The sequence below is a fragment of the Mustela lutreola genome, chromosome 5 (genome assembly GCF_030435805.1).
Source record: "Mustela lutreola isolate mMusLut2 chromosome 5, mMusLut2.pri, whole genome shotgun sequence".
Lineage (NCBI taxonomy): Eukaryota > Metazoa > Chordata > Mammalia > Carnivora > Mustelidae > Mustela > Mustela lutreola.
In genome coordinates this window covers 78,146,946-78,171,570 of record NC_081294.1, presented here as the reverse complement: position 1 = coordinate 78,171,570, position 24,625 = coordinate 78,146,946, and the positions used below count along the sequence as shown (strand labels likewise).

Below are 24,625 nucleotides of genomic sequence, written 5' to 3'. Positions count from 1 at the left end.
TACTTTATTTTTGCCTTCTTCTTCTTTTTTTTTTTTTTAAGCAGGCTTCACACCCAATGTGGGATTTGAACACATGACCCTCAGATCAAGAGTCGCACGGTCTACCAACTGAGCCAGCCAGGGACTCCTAATTTCACTTTTTTTAAATTGAGGTATAATTAACATATAACATTATAATACTAGTTTCAGGTATACAGCATAATGATGTAATATTTGTATATATTGTAAAATGATCACCATAATTGCATATTTACTCTTTAAAGAAAGTCAATGCCCTAATTTTTTTTTTTTTAAGATTTTATTTATTTATTTGACAGAGAGAAATCACAAGTAGATAGAGAGGCAGGCAGAGAGAGAGAGAGGGAAGCAGGCTCCCTGCTGAGAGCCTGATGCGGGACTCGATCCCAGGACTCTGAGATCATGACCTGAGCCGAAAGCAGCGGCTTAACCCACTGAGCCACCCAGGCGCCCAGTCAATGCCCTAATTAATAGAAAAGAGAAAGTGATTAGAAATAAAATAGAGGGGGCGCCTGGGTGGCTCAGTGGGTTAAGCCTCTGCCTTCGGCTCAGGTCATGATCTCAGGGTCCTGGGATCAAGTCCCACATGGGGCTCTCTGCTCGGCAGAGAGCCTGCTTCCCTTCCTCTCTCTCTGCCTGCCTCTCTGCCTACTTGTGATCTCTCTCTGTCAAATAAATAAATAAAATCTTTAAAAATAAAATAAAATAAAATAGAGGCATCTTGGGGGGCCTGAGTCAGGCAGTCAATTAGGCATCAGATTCTTGGTTTGGGCTCAGGTCAGGTTCTCAGGGTCATGAGATCAAGCTCTGTGTGGACATGGCTCTGCTCTGGGCATGGAGCCTGCTTCAGATTCTCTTTCTCTCTGCCCCTCCCCTGCTCTCTCTCTTCCTCTAACTCTCTCTCTTAAACAAATAAATAAATCTTAAAAAAAAAAAAAGAGGGGGGCACCTGGCTTTCTCAGTCAGTAGGGCACATGACTCTTGATCTTGGCATCATGAATTCAGATGCCACGCTGGTTGCAAAGAATACTTAAATTTAAAATTTTTTTTTCTTAAATGAAACAACATTATTTGAATATGCAAATGCTTGCTCAAGAATGACTCTAGAAATCTCAATGAAGAAGCCCATTGCTTGCACCTACACCTACAAATACTGACAAATGTGACACCTACAAATACTGACAGAAGTGTGTTGTTTGAGAACTCAGATACCACCAAAATGAACAGTTCGTGCTAATTTAATTCTTGGGAAAGTCAGTGTTAAAAACTCTTTCTATATTTTAATGTAATTAGAGATGATTCTAGGCTCAAGTGATTATAATCAAGCTTATCACCCATATGAATGTCTGGAAAGGCACTCAAAAGTATGTGGAATATGGGACAATTGGGGGAGCAATTTTTAAATGTGTGAGCCTGACATCTTTTCCTCCAAATGCCTGAAGACTTCCTAGTTTTTGGACAACCAAAAACTCCCCACAGATTCCCATAATGACCCCTAGGGGGCAGAATCTCTTACTTTGTGAATCATTGTCCTAGATCAACGCTCTGTTATTAAAAAAAAAAAAGCAGATGGATAAGGTTAAATTTTTAAATTGCAGCTCTGTGATTGCATTTCTAAGAAAACCCAAACTTACACATTCCTGGTACAGGATTTGATGTGACCTCATTCCAAGGCTGAGCCCTAGAGAAGTTAGTAACAATAGTACTGACCTATTTATGTAGGGCTCTCCATTTTGCCAAGAGCTTTCAGAGGTGCCATCTCCTTAGCCACAAGAACCGCTTAAGTAGACTGTAATTCTCCACACCGAGAGACGAAGAGACACGGAGAGAAAGGTTATCATGCCTCACAGATCAGGCACTGCTGGTTGTCATGGTATTGTCTCTGCTGGACTTTGAACAGCAGCAGGCCTGCAAACAGTTCGGGAGGGACATTTATTGGCCAGTGCCTGAACACAGAATAGTGCTTCAGCCTCTTATTTTACACGTGAGGAATCTGAGGCTTAAAGAGGGAGATGGGTTGTGTGGTGGCTGAATGAGGAATCACTCACCCCCTTCCTGATGACAGACAGCCATCTGTGCGAGCGGATGGCCAGAGTGGTAAAGTCCTGCTAATCCCTCAAAGTCACAGAAATGGGCCCAGAAATGGAGGAGGATAGCTAGGAATCCAGATCTGAGCCAAGCACATTATAAATATTCCCTCCTCAATATCTGGGAATGACAGGGACTCCTGATTCCCCTAACTCCCCTCCACACCCCAGTCTTCATCCTATTCAAATGGATCCCGAGCCTGGGGAATCAGACAGGCGGTCCTGCTCATCCCTGGCAGGACCTCCAGGAAAGCCCAGGCAGGATAGGAGGTACAAGGGGGTTCCAAAGGGCAGATCTGAGTACAAATCCAGCTGCAACCCCAAAACTGCTTGATTGCTGGGCTCAAGTGGGGATAGAGAGTGGGGATGAAGGCGTCTTAGGGCAAGGAACCATGACTCCATAACTCTCAGCTTTCAAGTTTCGGTAACCCTGGGCTCATGGTACCCTAAGAGAGAAGTACCCTCAAGGGAGGTGCCCTTTCCCCAGTCTGCAGAGCTTTGGGTCTCCTTCTCTTGGTACACTGGCAGGTGAAAGAGGCAGAATCCCCTCTCCCAGGGGACACCTGCTACTCTCCAGACTCTGAGCCAGGGTTGCTATCTTGGGTAAAGGTTTTCAAAATTCCAGGAGGCCTTGGAGATTACCATCTCATCATAAGCATGATGATCTCTCAGCAGAAAGATGAGGGAGGATGGCTGTCACATTTTTTTAAATTTCCCACTTAAAGGAAGGGAAGGTGAGAGAGAGAGAGAAAGAAAAAACGAAAGAGAGAAGAAGGAAGGAGAGAAGGAAGCAGCATTTGGGGATTGTGTGTGTGTGTGTGTGCGCGCACATTTTTTTCTTTTCTTTTCTTTCTTTCTTTCTTTCTTTCTTTTTTTTTTTTTTTTGAAGCATTCATTCTTAGTAGCAGCTGTCACCAAGGAAGCACCTACCATGTGCCAGGCATCATATTCTGCATTACACACATGATCTGATTTAACCATCACAAACCCCTATAGTAAAAACTACTATTATTATTCCCGTCTCGCAGATTAGCAAACTGTAGGTCAGAGAAGTTGAATAATGGGTCCTAAGCTAGAAAGCAAAAACAAATAAATAAATAAGGCAAATAACATATTCAAAATTTGAACCCTTGGCTGTCTGGCTCACAAGGGTATACCCATTTCACTAGCTGCTCTGCTGTCTGACCTAGTCCTCCAGCCTCGAGGCTGATTCTTATCACTGCCTCCCGCAGGACAGATGGAGCCCTGAGCCTCAGCAAAGCTGACAATGTTACTGACTGTAGAAGCAGGGAGAAGGCAGCCATTGTCTCATCCATTTGTTAACGGCAGTGTTGAGCTCAAGAACAGAAGCCCAGGAAGAAGGAAGGAATTCAAATGGAGGCTTAGATTTTCACTAGCTGGGTGACCTGGACTGCTAATTACCTGTTTTTAGCTTCAAGACCTTAAAATGGGGAAGAATAGCTAGTCTTGAGGCAATTGTAAAGATCGTACAAGATAATGTATGTGAAGTGTTGAGCACAGGACAAACGACATTACCTAAACCCCTCTATCCCAGAGGGTCACACGTTTTGTTCAGATGCTGTGTAAGTTATTTTAGCTAATTACGCAGACCAGTGCTTCTGAACCGGGTTGATGTCAGAATTACCAACAAAAGTATAAAGGCTTGGGCTCCACCCCAGGAGGTTTTGAATTAGGAGGACTGGGTGGGGCTTGGATCTTTTTATCTTCAATAAATTCTCAGGTAAGCTGATGCAGAGTCAGGTTTGGGCGAACCAATCTGCTGGCATAGACATCTTGGTCACATTAGGGAAGGGATTCCATTGGGTTCCCTCTCCAAGTCTCTTTCTCCCTTTTCTTCTCCTGACCAGTACCCCTTTCCCCCACCTCCTCCCCACTGGCTTCTCTCCCCAGATCAAGGTCTGTATGGCAGTGAGTCAGTGACACTCAGTGTCCCATGAAGACTGTCTTTCCAGAGGCTAGGGAACCCAGGACGGGTCTGGAGAACAGGATGCCAGGGTTTCTGCTCTGGATTTGCCACCTGTGACTCACTGGTGGCCCAGGGCCAGTGAGTCTTCAAATTTCATTTTGCTTATGGTCCATAGACAGTTGGGGGAAATTGGAGTGGCCCATTTAGACTCTGCTTCTTTAGGAGTATACTGGGTACTTGACAGCCAGAGAGCCGGTACGTATGTGGGGGGGGGGGGGGGCGGGGGGGCTAGGATACATGAAAAAAATCCTACATAATTGTGCTTTCCCATCACCATCTCATTTGATGCCCACAGTGATAGGAAATAAATTCCAGCACCTAGCAGAGCCTGTAATGTCCTCTGTTCCCTGTCCCTAGTCTTTGCTTCAAGGTTATCTTATAACCCTCCTTGCTTTCTGGCCGTCTTGCGGTTCCCTGAATCCTCCAAGTTTGTTCCCACTTCAGTTGGTGCACTATGCACGTGGCTGGAATGCTTTAGCAGTGGATGAGCACAAGTCTGTTTCCTTCTTTTTATTCAGGCCTCAGCTTACACATCACCTGCTCAGAGACGAGTTTGCACCTAAAGTGTCATCCCAAGCACTGGGACACATTTCCCCTATAGTGTATCATTGCATTTGAACTTGCACTATAGCTGCTTCTCATTTTTTAAATTTACTTAATATGTTACCTGTTTCCCTTTCTGTAGAATGGAAGCATCATGAAAGCACATTCTTGGTTGCCTTGTTTACTGCTGCGTCCCTTGTGCCTGAAAGCATTCATTGCATGTTTGAGGAATAAATAAGCTAATGGAATGAACCCAGCCTGAATTTTGATTTATTTTCTTTGATCAGAGGACACCCCAGGTTCTGAGAGGGGAAATGACTGTCCCAAAGGCATTCCAGGTCTTTGTCTTTTTTTTCCAGGCCCTTCCCGTAAAACCTGGCTGACACACAAACCGAGGTAGGGTGAGGCTCCTAGGTGTGGTGAAAGCTTGGAGTTGCCCCATGAATGGGGCGGCTAAGGCTGATGTGGAGGTGAGAAGGCGGAAAGACGGAGCGTGCAAAGGGATAGGCAGGCTGGGACAGGAAAGCAGGGTGTGACCCTGGAGACAGGTAGGAGCAAGGGGTGACTTGGCTGTGTGTCAGGAAGTGTTTCCCTCCACCCTCCCCCAGGGAGAGCCCTGATCCCAGAGTGGTTTTGTTTGGGGGAAGGAGGTGGTCAAGCAGTTCCTGAGGGAGAACAAAGGTGTGGCCTGGGTGGTGACCATCCGCTAAGGTACTAGTGATCACCCAGAAGAATAATCCCACAGTGGCACTGGGCCAAATAGGTGACAGGTGAGCTTCCGCCTGAAACCAGTCCAACCGACAACATATAGCCTCAGACCTGGCGGGAAGGGAGAGATGAAAAGGCTCTAAGGGAACAGAATAGTCAAGGTAGAATGCTTAGTGATAATAAGATAATAGGTCACTTTTATTGAGAGTTTATAATACACCTGGAATTGTACTAACTGTTTTCTTATAGGAGTTTCCTCGTTCAATCTTCCAAAAGCTCTCTACAAAGGAGGCCTTATTATTGTTATTATTTCCATTTGAGAGATTTGGAAACTGAGGCTCAATGAAATTAAATATCTTGTTCAAATTTGTTCAGGAAGCAGCCAGGTCTGGATTCCAACTTAGGTATGTAGGAATTCCAGTCTACTATGGAAACCTAGGCCTGGGAAGGGTTGGTAGGAGCAGGTCAAGAGGGCAGACCCCTGCAAAAGTGGGGATGGAGAGAGACAGTGGGGGATAGCCTGGGTATAAATAGGAGGCCTGTTTTTATCTCTACACATGGGCTGAATCAGGCAAGCAGCTCTATCTGGCACAATTTGAGGGCTCTGAATGCCAACCCAGCCCTGTGTCACACAACTCCCTCCCCAGCATGTCTCTGGGAGCTGAAATATTTACTGGGAGAGTCATTTCTTTGGGTCAGAACATTGACAGCAGAAGACCCCTGTAAAAATACATAGGTTGGAGGAGAAACACATCAGTCCCCTGGCACTTGTTGAACATAGCAACCTAGGCTAGCCAGCTGGTTCCTATGGGAGAGGGTCTCAGTTTTGATGTTGGGGAAGAAGGGTGTTCCAAGACAGAATACTATGAGGCATGTTGCACAACCATTGTCCCTCTGATCCTAGAAGCCTGGGAATTACAATCCATAGTTCAAAACTCTTAATGTCTTGAGACTGTGTTCCTTGGGAGAAATATGGAGGGAAGCCACTCTAGCAGCTAGAATACTAACTTCCTTTGCTTTAGCTGGATTGATACCAAGTGCCTGCAACTGCAACTCCAGTTACTTTGGGCTCGTGAGACCTGCTGGCATTCATGTGTCCAATTTTTAAATGATACATGAATTAATTATTTACTATCTGCTGTGTTGCTAGGCAAAGACGCGAGTGTTACCCTTCAGAAGGTGACTTGGGTGCAGATCTCTGGTGTGGAGCAGGGATGGCTGGAGGGGACCAGGCCTGGAACAGGGGGAAGGAACGAGGGGTGTCCAAGGACAGAGCTTAGCTCGCCAGTCACAAGGCTGCAGCGCGACAAGCGTTTGGGGAAAGGTAGGAACTGGTCCCCGCCACCTGCTGGTCAGCAGTCCTTCCCACAGTCAGGCAGCGGCGGCCCTGGCCTGGTCCCAAAATATGTGAGCGCCGCCTCCTACTCCCGCCCCCTTCCCCCCCGCGGCGCCCGCGGAGTGGGGGGCTGCGGGGGCTGCGCGGACGGCGCCGGGAGCCGGGCGAGCGGCCCAGCGCGGGAGGGGGGAGGGAGGCGGGGCGGAGCTTCGGCGCCTCCGGGAGCCTTATTCCCAGCCGCGCTCCTGGGAGCCTTCAGTCGACTGAGGGACCTGCGGGCGGACGGGGGCTCGCCTGACCGAGACACCAGGGGCTTGGGCGGGCGGACGGACAGAGCGAGCAGACAGACGCCCAGCGGCCGCCAGCTCCACGCAGGTCCCTGCTAGGCTTGCACCCAGAGGCCGCCGGCACACCGAAACCGGCCGAATCTCCTGCGCTCCGCCCGCCCCGGCTCCCGTGCCAGCGCCCCGTGGCCGCCGCCTCTGAAGTGATTGCTGCCTCGCCGCCTCCGCCGGGTCTAGGACCATGAAGCTGCTGCCGTCGGTGGTGCTGAAGCTCTTTCTGGCTGCAGGTGAGAGAGCTGCCGAGGTCCCCGGAGGTCGGGGAGGGGCGGGGGTTGGGGGACACTGTGCTGGGGGGCACCGGGGAAGGTCGCTGCAGCGACCCCAGCGCGGGCCACTTGGTGGGGCCCGTGCTCCCTGGCAGGCGGGCGCCAGCATTGGTGCGTGGCGACCGGGGGTCTGGAGAGGGTGTCTGATGCGGCCTCGCCCCTCGCCCGCAGTGCTCTCGGCGTTGGTGACTGGCGAGAGCCTGGAGCGGCTTCGGAGAGGGCTGGCAGCTGGAACCGGCAATCTGGACTCTCCCACCGAATCTACAGACCAGCTACTGGCCCCGGAAGGCGGCCGGGGCAGGGAAGTCCTGAACTTAGAAGAGACAGACCTGGATCTTTTAAGAGGTGGGTGCGAGGGCTGCCCATCCTCGAGCCCGCGCTGGGCAATTGAAGAATACGTAGATCGAGGCTTCCCGTTGTTTGGGCGTGCTTATGGGTTGGGGGTATTCATGGAGGACTTCAAGGAAAAGCTGCTGAGCCTGACCAGCTTACTCGGGGATCTTGAAATGTGGGTCCCACTGTCTTTCTTGCTGTTGAGTCTCATATGTCGAGTTGCTGCCGTTCTGGGTAATTTAGAACTTAGGGAGAAGGTAAGGTGTCTGGGGTCTTGCTCTGGGCTAAGCTGGAGTAAGGAACAAGGAGGAATGGTTGGGATGCTTTCCGTAGAGTTTCTACATAAAAATGGGTGCAAGTCTTTTTTTAAATTTTTTTAAAGATTTTATTTATTTATTTGACAGACAGAGATCACAAGTAGGCAGAGAGGCAGGCAGAGAGAGAGGAGAAAGCAGGCTCCCCACTGAGCAGAGATCCCTATGTGGGGCTCGATCCCAGGACACTGGGATCATGACCTGAGCCGAAGGCAGAGGCTTTAACCCACTGAGCCACCCAGGCGCCCCAAAATGGGTGCAAGTCTTAATTCCTCCATCAAATGACTATCATGTATAAAATGACAGATGTGGAGAGCTTAGGGACATAGTAGAGGTGTGCAGTGTTCTCCACCTGTCTCCAGGTTAGAGAAACAGAGGGCAATGAAGAACTCTTGGTCCCCCAGGTGAGGAGGGTGAGGCCAGCACCTCCTTGGGAGCCTATGAGCAGTGGGCACAGTGTCCCTAGGGAGATATAATGAAATGCAGGGTATCTACACATCCTACCCAAAGCCTTCGGAGCACCCTGAGACCCTGAGAGAAGGGATGAAGGACCATGTGGGATCCTCTGAGCCTCGGCGTCCCATCTCCAGGCTCCTACTCTCCCAGTTTAGAGAAAGACACTTCCTCCGTTCCTTCCTCTCCATCTAATTCTTTCTCTTTCCACTTCTCTCTCCCTGTCCCTTTATCTCTCACTCTCTAAATCTCTCTAGGTTCTGGGGCTCTGAGCAGAGATCTCAGACCTACCGTGTGTTTGTTTGGTCCTTGTCTGACCAAAAATATTCTAGGGGGACAGAAAGAGAGGGAGACAGAGACAGATGGAGAGATTTGAGCTGTAGGTCTTCCCAGACTCATCAGAAATGACCCTCGTGTGCAGGTGCTGACGTCATGACCACAGCAGGACCATAGCAGATGTGCCTGTGGTTGAGCCCAGAGCCTCCAGCATTGCCCACTTGCCTGCCTCCAGCCACCTGCAGTGATTCTTAAGGGTGGAGCAGGGACTGAGCCCTGGAGCTCCAGAATGACTAATTTGGTTGGAAAGATACCCACCTGTTCCAGCCCTGCCTTACCCAGAGCTTCCCTTAGGTGCTATCTCTGCTTCGTATGAATCAAAGGTCTGCTCCCAAGCTGAGCCTGAGCTGCCACCCCTCGTCCTCTCCCCATAGCCTCCTTGGGTCACCCCTGGCCGGAACAACCTGGATTCTCCAAGCCCTCTCCTCTTAGGCTGGGCAGAGCTGGGCTGTGACTCACCCTCCACCCACATGGCTGCTCCTCATACCTCTGCAGAACCTGACTCACTGCTCTCTGTCCCTGGCAGGAGCGTCGCTGTCACCCTGTCACTCTCTTCCTCTCTGGTTGGCTTGCCCCTCCTGCCCAGTTTTACCACAGCTCTGGTCTTTCTGAGCATCTGCCTCACCGTCTGAGCTCTGAAGGGACTAGGGTTTACACCAGAGGGAACGGGACTGGGGCACTACTGGCACCTGCCTTTTTTCCCTTCTCTTGGCTTTGCTTGGCAAAAGCTCTTTTTTTCAGGTCTGGGGATCCTATCATCTAAAATTAATAACTATTACCAATTATTAAGTACCTACTGTGTTCTAGGCAATCACTGTACTCTTGTGGGTTGCTTAATCCTATAGCAATCCTCTAAGATTGAACTTGTGCTAGCCACTACTCACCGAGAACCCCAAGGTTCAGAGAGATTAAGCCACTTGCCCAAAATCACACGGCTGAAGTTGGAGCACAGGTGTGCCAACTTCAGAGCCCATTTATTATCTCATTTCTGGTTCAACATCCCGGGTGCTCTAGACTTGTCCAGGGGAAGGGACAGGGGTGTGTGAGCAGTTTGGTTATATTGGGAAAGAGCGCTAGATATGGAATCCAGAGACCACATTTCTGATCTCAACCCTACATGACCTTTACCAAATCACTGTCTTTTGGGACCTCAAGTTTTTCATCTGAAAATGGAAAACCATGATATTCTTTCAAGTTACTTCCCACTCGAGGACCCTGGGTCTCCAGTCTTATGTATGATGTTCGTGCTTACACCAGACACGTGGCTACAGTTATGGGCAGCAGGCACATTTTTTCTTCTGGGAGCAGGGGAGAGAGGACTGGCGTCAGACCCCTGATGGGCTGATGGGCTGATGGGCGTAGCCCACCATCTGTCCCGGCTGGATGTCTATGTGAGGCTGTTATTCCCCCCCGCTTTGAAGTGTGGAAAGAATGGGGGGTGTCATCATTGTTCCAGTTCCTTCTGGAGTTCCTTACTTTCCTTCTTTTGCACCCATGTACACACTATACTCATCCATCCTAGAGAGCTATAAACAGGACATTTAGGAGTAAATGTAATAGACCTTTGAGAGAAGTAGTGAGCTACAAAGGACACAGAGCCAGGTAAATATTCTTGACGTCGAAAAGCAGGGATAGCCTGCTTGCAGTCCCTAAGCCTGGCTCTGGCCTGGGCTTATGGTAACCTGGTGCTGATGGATGCCTCAGAGGGGGCTGTCTGGACATGGACACTGTTGTTATTTTAGGAGCACCACCCCCCACCCCCCGCCAAAAAACCCTCCAAGTACCTTCTCCAGAAGCAATTTTTATTTCTGACACTGTCTTCCTGCAAGTGGGTCACTGAGTGCAACATCAGGAAATGAGGTTGATTTAAGGCCAAAATAGCACCAAGTGGGCGTGGGGGAGTCAATGGGGATGGACAGTGGGGTGGGGGAGAGCTTGCTGGAACTGCCCAGTCAGTGGCAGTTACTTACAGAAGCTAGCATTGTTCGAATGAAGTTCTTAAACTGAGCCTGAGAAATGCCTTCCCTGGGACCCCTGTAGCCTCTGTTTCCTCTACTGCTTTCTGGTGGTTCTGCCTAATCTTCCCTTAGCCCCCTGGGAGGCACTGAGCAAGGGGGCCTTCCCCAGTCCTCTGACTTCAGGTGGAATAGAGCGTGCGTATTCCTTTCAGACAGGGTGCTGTTCTGGGTCTTTCCCCTAGGAAGAGTCGAAGACTTAACAGAGTGCTTTTCTCCTGCAGCTGCTTTCTCCTCGAAGCCACAGGCTCTGGCCACACCCAGCAAGGAGGAGCGTGGGAAAAAAAAGAAGAAAGGCAAGGGGTTAGGGAGGAAGAGAGACCCTTGTCTTCGGAAATACAAGGACTTCTGCATCCATGGCGAATGCAAATATGTGAAGGAGCTCCGGGCTCCATCCTGCATGTGAGTGTCCCTTCCCTGGCTGACTGTGCTCAGCACACTTTTTGTCAGTCACGTGGCTGTTCCTCGTTGTCACTGTTCCTTGAATTCATAATTTTACCCAGTTTCTTCTCAATCTTCAGGCGGAAGTTGGGAGGAGGGGAAATATTTTTAGTCAGCGGAAGGGGCTCTCCCCCGCATGGGATGTAATTTCCTGTGGTGTAGGTTTGTGACGCTCTTTCATCCTTGGGGACATTTCCTGCTTGTTCGGGCAAGGGTGTGGCTAGGAGAGCTAATACCTGAAGGCAGGTCCTTCAGTCCTACCTCAGGCCCTAGTTCAGATGGGAGAAGCCAGTGGAACACACGCTGAGTAGGCTTCCCCGGGCGGAGGGGAGCTCCTGCAGCCTCCTTTCCCAAGCCCTGAGGTGCATTTGGACTCACGCCGTGCAGATGTGTGTGTGCTCGGATATATGTGCACTCATATAAGAGCACGTGTGGGTTGATTCGAAGGCATGCCTGGACTATACAGAAAGCAGTCATAATGGGAACAGGGAGAAGCCCCTTCGTTTCTTCTTCCTCATCCCCACAAGGGCCAGGATGTCGGGGGACATAGTGGGTATTGGCCTTTTGGCCATGGGATTGGGAGAACACGTCCTCTGTGCAAAATTAACAGGAAATGGAACCCAACCCAGTAGGCATCAGCCCCTGGTCAGGCAGCACCACCCTTTCCCTGGGCGGAGGGGCCCTGGGTTCCTCAGCTACTCTGCTAAGGCCAAGCCCAGCGAATGGCTGCCTTGGCACCCCTTTGGGGATGACAGCACTGCCATGCTCTCAGGCATAGTGTTGCTGCTGTGCCTGGGGCCAACACCCACATTCGACTACAAATGTCCACTCTCTTCCTCTGTAGAGAGACAGGCTCAGAGACCTGGGCTCTGGACAGGGCCGGGAGGCTATTAGCTGTGTACCACCTCTCAACCTGTCAAGAAGGTTGGCTGCCTGGCATCTCTTCTACTGGGATTAGTACCAATCCCTTGTCTTTTTAAAGCTCCCTCCTTGTCCTATCTGATCTCAGATAGCAAAGCTGCTCTGTATTTAGCAATTGGCAGACAGACCTGCCACTTTCTACCATGTCCATGATCACTTGTGGGTCCTCCCCTATAACATCCTTGTCAGGATCTTGGTATTAGAGGGAGTTGCTTTGGAGTAACATAGACAGTCCCCGTAGTAGTATTCTTCCCAAGGTCTTGGGATAGGGTAGGAAATGTTTGTCTTCAATTTGTGAAATGCCATCATTAGCACAGGTTGGAGGCTGTAACTCTGAGGATAGTCAAGGTGGATTGAGGCCAGGATTCTGTCTGGTCCAAACTGACCCAGGGCTTTGGTGGATGGACTTGGACTGCTTGGCTGAGAACCTTTTAAGGCTGCTATCCTGGACCGCTGGGCTTGACCCACCAGCTAAAGCCACTAGATAAGGTTGCCCAGGGCCAAGGTGGTCCTAATGGTGAGAATGCCTTCTCTCCTTTACCCCATAACTTCCCAATTAACTTTTATTATGAGCTGAGCCCAGCAGGTACATGTTCAGTACCTACCTGGTACCAGCTATTCTAGGGAATGGGGAATTACAGTCATGTCCTAGGATTCTCGAAAGCCCTAGACAGGGAGTTGGCAGGACTTGCTATCTCTAGTTGAAAGGTGAGGAAACTAGAGCCAGGAAGTAGGAAGTGATTTGCCTGAGATCAACAGCTAAATAAATGGATGGAAACAGGACAAGGATTCAGGTGCCTGACTTCCAGTCCAGCATACTTTTCATGCCCCCAGGCTGTACTGGGTGTTGTTGGCTTGTGTTCCTTACAGAGTTTGAATAGGATTTCATAGAGGACACCTGTTATGTTCGAGGTCTCTTAAGGCTTTTACCAGCCTAAGAGCAGAGCAATCTGATTGAAGACTTTGTCTCTGCTTCCTAGGCAGATTTTCTAGGGGCTGGATTGTGTCTAAGCTTTGGCTACCTCCTGCCTCTGGCCTTTGGCACTCAGGACAGAGTGCAGCAAGAAGACACAGAGCTCCTGGTGTGGGGAAGTGTGCTAGCCGGGCGCCTACATTTGGGGCCCTTTGTTGCTCCTTCCTCCCTCTAGACCCTGGAACCGCCAGCCAGGGTGTGCCCGCGCTGCCCTGAGAAGCTTGAGGCTAGCTGGCTTCCTAAACCAGTCCTCCACAGCCACCATTTACAGGAAAACCCTTTTATGTCACCAGCCAAAAGTTGCCCTCAGAGAGCCGTTTCCTGGGGCTCCTGACTGGCTGCTGACCCAGAAACCGGCTGCAAAGTTTCCTGTGGCCAGAGGAAACCTAGAGGCAGTCAGGCTGAGGAGAACTCAGCTGGAAGAGAGACAGGCCCGGGGCCTTCCCTTGGCCTCCCTGGCCAGATGCTGAGAAGGAATGGTGAGCCCCCTTCTCTTTCCATCAGACTTTAGGGCCCTGTTCCTCAGGACAGTATCTTCTGGAGTCCTATTTTATAATAACTCACACATATGTGGGACTTGGCCTTTTGTTAAGGGCTATTAAGTGTAACATCTCATTTGATCTTCACAATACTCTGGTGAAATAGGTCTTTATTAATAATGTGTTTTACACAAGTCAACCAAAGCTTGAAAAAGTAAAAGTAACTTGCTCAAGATCACCTGGCTAGAAATAGCAGCAAGGCATGAAGTAGGGGCAGAGAAACCCTGCTTGGAAGAGTCTCTGGACCCTAGAGGGTTCTTACTCCCATTGTAATACAAGTTCTGAAATAGGTCGCAAACATCTGTAGGAGGGACACGTTCCAGTTTGGTGGGTTGCTGGCTCTGAGCAAGACACATGATCTTGTCCCCACCCGGGATGCTTAGAACGTACTCACCCCCCCTCCTTCCCTGGGGAAGTCAGGAGTCATTTGCAAAGGGAGGGGGAGGTGGGTAATATTAGGATGTTTACATTATTATCCTTTTGACTCAGGGTGGGGGTGGAGGGATTATGTAACGGAATTGCGGGACTCTGAGACCAAGCTTTATTTCTATCATCTGAGTAACTACCTGTGGGGTTTGAGTGATGGCTGGAAGTGAAAAACAGCCTCAGTTTCAACTTCCCTTCTCCCCCACCCCTAACCCAGGAAGGCATAGTCTCTGAAAGAGTCATCTAGATTGCTGGGTTGAGTCTTGGCTCTACCTCTCACTCGCTGTGTAACCTTGGGCAAATTAGCTAAGAATTTAAACCTCAGTCTCTCCATCTTTAAAATGGGGAGACTAACTCCTACTTCACAGAGATGTTTTTAAGATTAAATGAAATGATTCTTGTAAACCAATTAGCACAGAGTACTTGGCTCACAGTAAGCCTTTAATGCTTGCTATCTATTATTCAAGTTAATAATAATAGATCAAAGACCAGGGTCAGACAGCCCCAGGAACCTCTCACTTCATCAGATATGTTTCCTTGGGGTAATCTGCGCTGTTCAGAGTGGAAAGAATCATGAATTTGGAATCTGCTAGGACTGGTTTCTAGTCTTAGTCTTGTTGCTTCTTAGTTGTGCTACTTTTGGTAAATCACACCTTCTGATACTTAATCTTAATCTTTCAATCTGTAAAATGGGGCTGTACCTGCCTACCCGATGTTATGAATCTCAGTTGAGCTAGCAGATAGGGATAGGGCCTTATGAATTGTAAATTGTTATGCATAAGTGATTTTCCAGGGGGACTCCTGAGAGCTTCCTCCGTATCCTGTCAGGATGGGGGTGGTTATTTTGCCCATCTTGGCCAAGGGAACAGATTCATGAAGAGTCAAGGCATGGAGCCATCTGCCCTGCTGTGTGTCTGTGGGACTGACCCCCATTTGTCCTGCAGGGGGATGGTTCCCCAAAGTACCCAAGAGGAGCTGAGGCAGGGAGAGTTGCTTGGCACTCGTCAGGGGTGGCCTGGCCCCCCTGCTGCTGCCAGGTCCGGAAAGGTCCGCTTCCGGGGTGCCTCTTCTAAGAAGGGATTCCTTGCTCTGAGGTATCACACACACGACCTGCTTCCCAGTGGAGGCACAGCTCAGAATAGAGGGCCACCCGGTTCTCGGTGCTTCCATCAGCAAGCCAGTGGCCTGGAGGCTCCAGGCAGATGGTGCCAGTGTGGTTGTGGGTGGGATCGGGGAGCACACTGAGCTCAGAGTCAGACAAATCAAGACCACACTTCTGCTCCGCTGAGTGACCATGGGGAGGATAGCTCTGCCCTTCTATAACATGGGGGGCCGCCACCGACATCAAAGGGCCTCTTGGGCACTCGGATGCAGGAAGGGACATGAATGTTTTATTCAACAGAAAGTGCTTCCAAGTCTTCCTCAGAGCTTCGAGGAAATGCTTTATGTTGCAAGAGGCATTTGCTATCTGATTGATTTCTTGGTGTGAAAAGCCAGAGGGTTGTTTTCCATGACATTTTCCGTGCTCTGGCAAGATAGCTGGGCAATAAGAAGCTACCTTGGTTTTGTTTGCTTTGTCCTATGATGGAGGAGGCCAGATAGCCCAAGGTTCAGAGGCCAAAAGTTGATGTGAAGCTCTCGAAGTGGACCCTGCACCCAGAGGGAGCTGGGAGTTAAATGAAGGGAACTTGAGAAAAATGACTCCTGGCAAAGGAACAGGACCTATTAATAGGATGGGCCGTGGCTGAGAGGAACTGAGGGCTGGAAGCCGTGGTAGAGAAGGCTGGGTTTATTTCTGGGTCAGAGTTAAGGGGCCTACTAGAGGGAGTGATACTCAGTCCCCTCAGCTCAACCTGCCAGCTCACAGACCTAAGTCTTCTGAGGGGCTCCCAATACACATGTAGTAAATAAACACACAGAATATATGTAACTTGGACCTTCAAGTCCTCCCTCACTTTTTCCCTGCCTGGAGCAGGAATCTTGATCCAGAGAACCAGAGGGAATGGAGAGGGGGAGTGAAGGATGGCGAGGAAAGCTACAGAACCTTCAGAGGGGTTTTCGCCTTTTCCTAGACTCCTACTAGAAGGATAGAGGAAGGATGGGGATCAAGGTCAGGGACTGATAGGGTGTGAGGCTGTGAGAGCTGGCAATGGCCTCAGGCAGGAGGCCCATTGCCTGTAGAGAGAGGCCAAACCACTAAGCTCATCTCCACTTTGTTCTGTCTTGAATCAGCTGCCACCCCGGTTACCACGGAGAGAGGTGCCATGGGCTGAGCCTCCCAGTGGAAAATCGCTTATATACTTATGACCACACAACCATCCTGGCTGTGGTGGCCGTGGTGCTGTCGTCCGTCTGTCTGCTTGTCATCGTGGGGCTTCTCATGTTTAGGTGAGTATGGGGGCCCCCTGCAGGCTGTTTCTGCAAATCACTCCCATTCCTCTTCCCTCTGGGTCTTCTGTCTGTGATCATCGCATGAGCCCTCCAACCTCCAAAATTCCAGGCTAGGACTCTGACTGACATTCCTGAGTACAGGTTCTCTAGGAACCTAGCTTCTCTGGCCTGCCGTGAGTCCAGGGTCCAGAGCCCAGGGCAAAGATTGCCAGGTTGTTGTAGGTCCTGCTTTTCAAAGCAGGCCTAGTGACCCACCCATGGCTCTACCTCTTCACAACAGTTCTTTCCCTTTGCTCTGTGTTTCGATGACATTAGTGTGTGCTTTGATAGACACAGCATGGCTGGTGATATAGCCTTTCAATTCTGAGGCATCTCAACCTCAGGCCATACTTCCAGTCCAGGTTATGTTCTAGACTGGGGGAGACCTACCAAACACACTGCCCATTTCCAAGCTGTGTAATTCATCTGTTGTAAGACCTGGACCAAGTTACCTGTCTTTCTGAGGTCTATAATCTCACAGTGACTGAATCTGTCTACCTACCTCATAAGGATAGTATGAGGATCATGTAAATGAGGTCAAAGTTCTCAGCAAATTATAGCCTGCTGTTAGAGACAGGCATTCCTTGGGGCACTCAGGCCTTTGACCAGAGGTCTGTCAGACCATCTTTTTTTATTTTTATTTTTTAAGATTTTATTTTTATTTTTATTTATTTGACAGAGGAGAGCGATCACAAGTAGGCAGAGAGGCAGGCAGGGGGGAAGGGGAAGCAGGCTCCCCGCCGAGCAGAGAGCCCAATGTGGGACTCGATCCCAGGACACTGAGATCATGACCTGAGCCAAAGGCAGAGGCTTAACCCACTGAGCCACCCAGGCGCCCCCTGCTAGACCATCTTGGCTTTTCCAAGTAATGGAGGGAACTACCATGGCAGTGTCCTTTAGAAGGATCTTCTCTGGGACCTGTACCCTGTCATATCAGGCAGAGCTTGCTCACAAAACTTGTCTCCTCCAGGTACCATAGGAGAGGAGGTTATGATGTGGAAAGTGAAGAGAAAGTGAAGTTGGGCATGACTACTTCCCACTGAGAGAGACCTGTGCTCAAGGTAATAGGCCATTGTTTTCCCCACGGCACCATCACCATCTTCCCTTCAAGACATTCTGAATTCTTCTCTTGACTTAGGGGTTGGAGGGCAGGCTACTATAGAGTCAGAGTCCCATTGCAGAATGGTTTTCAAAAAGGTTTCCAGTGGGTCATCTCCACTTGGGGTGACAATTGCTAGAGAAATACCTGAGAGAGATGCCTGAGACCACAGCTTCTCCCATCCTTGTCCCCTCTTCTGCCCATTCCCAGATGAGCTCCCTACTTTGTAAGACTGGATCTGAGAGACTCTTAAGACCTCTTAAGACTGGATCCAGCTTTACGTGACTTCCTTTTGTGCTTTAGGAATCTGCGGGACGACTGCTACCTCTGAGAAGGCACAGCTGATCGTAGACTCTGCAGAGGGAAAGTACGTCACAGCTAGTCAGGAAGACTCCTTCGTTCCCGGTTGCTGTCTAGATTGGGCCTCCCATAATTGCTTTGCCAAAATACCAGAGCCTTCAAGTGCCAAATGGATTATGTCAAAATGGGATCTTGGTCTGAAGAAAGCAAAAGCGAGAGGCCTTCGTGCCCTTCTGATTCCCCTCCTCCAAACTTCACATATCCCCATAAGTTCGTTTAAACAATTACCTTCTGGATTCAGATGCTGGTTAAATTCCATATGCTCCAGGATCATTGACTGATAAAAAAGAAGAAGGAGAGGATGAAAGAAAACTTTGTGGATGGGAAGAAAGCAACGAAGATTGAAAAGCCATGAACTCATGCAGCCACCAAGGGATCGGCCATTTGGAGCCTCTGGCACAGGATTTGATGAGCTAACTGTGAAATACAACAAGCCCGAGAACTCTGAATTTTGGGACTTCTACCCAGACGGAAAAGTAACAACTATTTTTTGTTCGTTTGTTTGTAAAATGCCTCTTAAATTATATATTTATTTTATTCTATGTATGTTAATTTATTTAGTTTTTAACAATCTAACAATAATATTTCAAGTGCCTAGTCTGTTACTTTGGCGATTTCCTGGCCTTTGACCTTGTGTACCCCACCACTTGGCTCAGCGTCACACCCCTCTGCCACAACTCCAAGGTGGGTCCGTGACCCATCTGGGATAATCTGCTCTCTGTCCACGTTTCCAAAGATCTTCCACAATTGCAGTACCATAGCGGGAGGTCAGTAGAGTCAAGATAAAGGAGTTAACCTTGTCAGATCCTCTCTATGAGTTGGACTGCGGTCTTGCCTAGGCGATATTGTCTACTGTTTGTGTTTTGAAAGCCCAAGGTGCTGACGTCCAAGCATACCAACAGATATTGGTGTTTGCCTGTGTCCTGTCCCTGCCAAATCTCGTAAGAGGTTGGACTTCCATGCCTGCAGCTCTCCTGACTCCTCAACCCCAACAGCCCCAGGCCGACAGAGTGGGAACTCCCTCTCCCCTGTGTCGAGACATTTCTCTTACGCCTGCCATTCTTCTGGTGCTACTCCATGTGGGGGTCAGTGCAGCAGAGGATAGTCTAGAGAAGATTTTAGCAACAAAAAAGGCTGAGGAGGAGCAGGAAACATTGGAGCCGACTGTTCTTGTTGACTGATGACCTACCAATTACTACAGAGTTTGGAGGTGAGGAGGGCTTTTGTGTAAACCCACCCACCTCACTGAAAACTAAAAAGGTATGCTGTCATGGTCCCTTCTGGAAGTTTCTGGTGCCATTTCTGAACTGTTACAACCTGTATTTCCAAACCTGGTTCATATTTATATTTTGCAATTCAAATAAAGATAACCCTTACTCCATAGACTTCTGTCTGCTTGTTTTTTCTGGGAACTGGTTTAACAGAGGTAGTTCCTAAGCCTTGAGTGGATATTGGGCTCTATGCCAGAACTTTTTACGTATGCTCTTGCGGTGTGATGAAGATACTATCATTGTCCCATTTTTCCAGAAGAGAAAGCTGATGCTCAGAGAGGTTATATAACTTTCCTGAAGATACACAGCTGGTAAGTGACAGAGCTGGGGTGGACAGTCTGACTGCAATTATTTGTCTTAGGATTTATATTACCTCCTCTGAGACAACTGAAAAGAAACCTTTCACATAGGAATTTTGGCCAGCTGTAATCAGGAAAGACGTCCACCCATTTGGTCAATAGACTCTGGACTCAGGGCCTGGTCCTGTGCTCTCTATGCAATGAAGCATTGTCCCTGGTGGAAACAAGGCCCTTTGACTTCCCTCTCATGTTCCACAACCAATCTGTCTACAGACCTTATCACACCTACATTTAGAATATATACTGAATGCAGCTACAGCTGATCACTGCTCCTACCATCACCCTGGTCACGCTCACAGTCATCTCTGGCTGGATCTGCTGTCTTCCACCTTGCTCCTGTGCAGCCCATTTCTAACAGAACAGCCAGAGCCATCACATAAAACGTAACCCAGCTCTTGTCTGCCTTGCAGCCTTTTCCTGACCAACCTATTAGACAATAGCACATTCCTCGCCCACCCCATTCTTCTTACTCTCCTTCCATTGCTTTCTTTCCCACCATAGCCCTTATCATCACTAACATATTCTTCTTTGTTGACTGTCTGTCTCCTGCTAGAATGCTAGCTTCATGAAGGTAAGGGCATGTACATTACTCCAATCCCAGATTGTGGGGATTTGATGTTTGTCACTTGGATGAATGAACATAAGAAATGACTAGAATCTGGTCAGAGGCCAGCAAGTGGACATGTATGTGATCCAGTGCTGCCGTGGGAGTGTGGTTGGGTTTAAAGAAGGGCCTCTGTTGGGTGCCTGGGTGGCTCACTTGGTTAAGCAACTGCCTTCAGCTCAGGTCATGATTAAACTGCAACAAAAAGATTTTCGAAACTTGGATCAGAAATTCTTTTGCTATCTACATTATATAAAGCTCTGTAAAGTACCAGTATATTACTTTGGTAATCAGAGAAAATAGGACAGATGTCACTTCGAACTGTTCACAGGGCTTCCCTCTCCTGCTCCTGTCTTACACCAGGCTCAGCTTTTCAAACACGCTTTGTTTCTCCAACTAATGTTTCCTGCGGCCTCTGGGTTTCCTGCCTTTCAGGGGCTCTCTCCTGCCACTGCTGCTGCTGGGAGCATCTCTCCCCATCCCCCACCCCTACACCAGGCATCTCCTTGGCTGATATGGTGGCTCTGGGAGCCTCTGAACTTGCAGCCACTTGTCAAGACTGGCTAGCAGTAATCTGGCCCTCCCATGCCCTGAGAAGCCCTTACCTCTTCTCCAATGGGCTTTCCCTTTCGCCACCTTTGCCATACTTTCTTTTATAATGTTCATCATAATCATTATTAGGCTAATAATCAAATAAATATTGGACAGTCATGGAGCGATCCCTAAGCCTGTCTCCTGGGCCACACACTCCACAGGCATCACCTTGGTTGAGTTCAACTATCCAAGCCTTCACTCTAACCACTAAGTTACCTTCCAAATGAGTTCTCTGGCCCAGATTTGTGTTCTCTTCTTCCCGTATTCATCCAGAAATAACACTAAGGTGAGGAGCTCATATGAAAGGGATCTTAGAGCCTAAGAGTTTCCTCCCCCGCCCCCTGTTTACAAATTCATGGGAGAAGATGTGAGATGTCTAATCAGGGGACAGGGGAAGGAACAGGAAAGCAGACGGACTCGGTCTTGGGTCTGGGTCTGGGTCCAGGCACCGCTGTTTATTAGGGGGTGCTCTCATGCCTGATACCTGACCTCTTTGAACCTGTCTCCCAGCTCTTATAAGAGATACTAAATATATCCACCTCGACGAGTTGCAAAAATGATATCTGTGAAGAAAGTGCCTAGCTCAGGGCACATGCTAGACACTCAGTAAATGCTGATGATCTTTAGTAATCTGTCCAAGGAAATAATTGGAGGCACACTGGTCATTGAAACCCAGCCTCCTGAATCCTAGTCCACATTTTTTTCCCCTAGACACAAACAATGCTTCTCAATCAGTGTTTTACATTTTAATGTCAACTGTGGTTTCAAAGGAGCTTTAAAGGGTCTTAACAAATATTTGTGGGTTTAAGAAGCCCGGGAACAGCAACTCTGTCCAAATATATCACTTCAACTTGGCTGGCCTGAAATTCTTCCCTTTGTCAACAATGCCTGAAATTCAAGCTTCCTGTTAGAGAATGCTAATACTTCTGGGAATAGCTGAGCATTGAGAGGCTGGGATTCTTTGTTGGTGTAATTCATTTTAGCTTCATTCATTCAGCAAATATTTGTGGAAGCCTCCCAATCACCTTCCAGATGAAATCCATGCTCTGAAGAAGAGGGCATTTTTGATAGAGCGAGGGTGGGGGAAGAAAAGAAAGAGAAGTACTTTGGAGCAAGGGCTTTCATTCATTCATCCACAAAACCGAGTGAGGACTTAAAATGTGCCACATACTATTCTTGTCACTGGAGAACAGTGGCGAGACCGACATATGGGCCAACAATAGATGTATAAAGAAAGAAATAGGATAACTTCAGAAATAAGTAATATAAACACACACACACGCACACAAAGAGTGATATGATGAAGAGTTATTGGGGGAAGAATTAATTTATATAGGTAGCTCAAGGGAGGTCCCTCTGCAGAGGTAACATTTGAACCGAGACAAGATGAGATCAGGCATACGAAGATCCTGAGACAAAAATAAGTGTTGTTTGTATGAAGGAAAGAAAAAGATCCCTTGAGCGACACAGCATAGTCATTGAAGGTTGAAGAGGGAGGCAAGGACCAGATCATGTAGGGCCTTGTAGACCATGGTGAACAATTTGGAAGCCAGTGGTGTGTTTTGAGTAGGACACTGATAGGATTTGATTCCTGTTCTGCAAATATGACTCTGCTATGCACAGAAAGGGGTTTTAGGAGGCAAAAGTGGAAGAAGCAAGACCAGTTAGGAGGCCTTGGCAGTCATCCAGGGAAGACATGCTGGTGGCCAGGAATACAGTGGTAGGAGAGGTGGTGAGCAATGGTCAGATTCAGGCTATGTTTGGAGGGAATCACCCTTTAGACACGCTGATGGGTGGAATGTGGGAATTATGGAAATCAAAGATGACTTCTTGGATTTTAACCTGAGAAACTGGGTAAACGGGGGTGCCTGGGTGGCTCAGTGGGTTAAGCCGCTGCCTTCGGCTCAGGTCATGATCTCAGTGTCCTGGGATCGAGTCCCGTATCGGGCTCTCTGCTCAGCAGGGAGCCTGCTTCCTCCTCTCTCTCTCTGCCCGCCTCTCTGCCTACTTGTGATCTCTGTCTGTCAAATAAATAAATAAAATCTTTAAAAAAGAAAAAGAAAAAGAAACTGGGTAAACGATGGTTCTAGCCACCCAGATGAGAAGGAATGGGGGAGGAGTTCATGGGGACCAGAGAAGTAAACGTTCTTCTGTGGACATACTAAGTCCATATGGGGTAAAGGAGGGCACTAAAGAAAGGGCAATGAGAGGAAGGGGATGCAAGGAGGGGGAAAAAAGAAGAGACAAAACTGTAAATAAGGACCTAAAGACAGAAACAAATGAGAACACCTGACATTTATATGATGTTTCAAGCTCTAAAGCATACTCCTATTTTAGAAACTTACCTTCATAGTGCCCCAGATCGTACTCAGTTCCATGATCAAGGGCCCTGAGGCTCAGAGGGGTAGAGAGTGTGGCACAGGACTTCACTCAGCTAAATCAGTTTTGTCTCTGACCCCCCCCAGGAGGGCCCAGACTCCTCACTGACCATGAACTTCTACCTTGGACACCATTCTCCAAAAAACAGAAGAGAGGAGAAGGCTCCATATTTTCCTCCTTGCTGTGGTAAGGTGCCCAGACCAGGCCAGGCCTCCAGGCAACAGAGCAATAGGGAATAAGCAGGTCATGGAGCTTCATGGAGACCAACCCTGGAGAAAGGAAAAAAGGCTAACCTCATCCAAGAGCAGGAAGAGGAAGTTAGAATTGCCCTGTCTGTGATTGGTTTCCGGAGCGTAAGGCCACCACCAAATTAATATAATTTGGAGGTTGCTGTGGTTTGGATTTTCTTTTTGAACTTTTAAAATTGCACTTTTTTTTTTTTTTTTTTTTTTTTGCTTGATCGCCCCTTGATTGATGGAGAAGAGATCAGGGACCTCTTAGCTCACTGCCACCCACACAGCTGTGAAGGAAGTCAGCTGCCCTCATGCTCTTCAGAGAACCTCCCGCCCTCCCTCCCTCCCTCCATTCTTCCCTCCTGGCATTTTGGCCATTACTAACCAACAGGGCATCTAAGGAAAAGGGCTCCTTTCAGGGCCGGATTGCTGTAGTTAATGGATCATAGCCTGTGTGGGAGGCTTCCCCAAAGACATATGATGTGGGTGTAGGAACCAGACAGACGGGAGGAATTAAGTCACCCTTTTCCCCAACCCTTATTTTCTTGCCTAACCTAGAAGTCACTGGATTGGTTTCCTTTTAATGAGGGACTAGTTTTGTTTCTGCTGACCCTAGCTTTCAGAAGGCCAGCTTCAGTGGGACCATCTCAGAAAGAAGAAGCTACCAGTTGGTTCTCTTTTATGCTCCTAGTGTCTGGGCTAAGGCTGGCATATAAACCATGACCTCAAGCCAAGGCTCTCTAGGAAGGCCTGACTTCTATTTCTTCAGTGATACTGAGCAGGTGGATTGGCCCTGAGAAGCCCTATTCTTGGGAAGGATGGCCTGACCAGGTTCACTGGGGAGGAAGTACTTCTGTCCAGTGGCTGGAACTCTGGACCCTGAGACTCCAGGCTGGAGAAGTCTGACCCCAAGTTCAACCTTGTAGGTACAAACATCCTCTTCTAGGTGTGAGTTTGGGCAACTTCTGGAGAAAGTCTGCCACCCACACTCAGTTCTGGTGTGTTAGTCACTCCTCCTCTGCACTTCCACACTGGGCCTTGGACAATGCAAGGAAAATCAGTCCTCTTCTCAAAGCAGCTTTGGAGTTCCTCTCCCACAGCTTTCATCACCCCATGTGTTGTCACTGTGTGCTCACCTGTTTCACCCACTGTGAGCTCCTGGAGCCACAGAGCGTGTCCTTATGCAGCTCTGTGTGCCTGTACCCAGGACATCTGTGGCTCTCACTAAATGTTTGAGGCATGCATGTGTGAATGGA

General features: G+C 48.7%; 1 protein-coding gene across 2 annotated transcripts; it reads left to right on the top strand.

Annotated features, from left to right (window-relative positions):
• The first annotated feature begins 6,934 nt into the window (after positions 1 to 6,934).
• HBEGF (heparin binding EGF like growth factor) lies at positions 6,935 to 19,314 on the top strand. Of its 2 annotated transcripts, XM_059174772.1 has the most exons (6): positions 6,937 to 7,250; positions 7,461 to 7,634; positions 10,965 to 11,142; positions 16,273 to 16,428; positions 17,441 to 17,531; positions 17,873 to 19,314. In XM_059174772.1, exons 1-5 carry the CDS (start codon positions 7,205 to 7,207, stop codon positions 17,511 to 17,513), a joined length of 627 nt encoding a protein of 208 aa, XP_059030755.1. In that variant the 5' UTR covers positions 6,937 to 7,204; the 3' UTR covers positions 17,514 to 17,531; positions 17,873 to 19,314. The 2 variants fall into 2 exon arrangements, with proteins under 2 accessions (XP_059030756.1, XP_059030755.1); XM_059174773.1 differs by lacking the exon at positions 17,441 to 17,531 and having other exon boundaries at positions 6,935 to 7,250.
• The last annotated feature ends 5,311 nt before the right edge of the window (positions 19,315 to 24,625 follow it).

What these genes read in the sequence shown, in the direction of transcription:
- HBEGF (XM_059174772.1), top strand. Translation starts at nt 7,205, where the DNA reads ATGAAGCTGCTGCCGTCGGTGGTGCTGAAGCTCTTTCTGGCTGCAG. An exon ending in GAAGCTCTTTCTGGCTGCAG is followed by an intron (nt 7,251 to 7,460) that starts GTGAGAGAGCTG and finishes CCTCGCCCGCAG; the next exon opens with TGCTCTCGGCGTTGGTGACT. An exon ending in GTGGGGCTTCTCATGTTTAG is followed by an intron (nt 16,429 to 17,440) that starts GTGAGTATGGGG and finishes TGTCTCCTCCAG; the next exon opens with GTACCATAGGAGAGGAGGTT.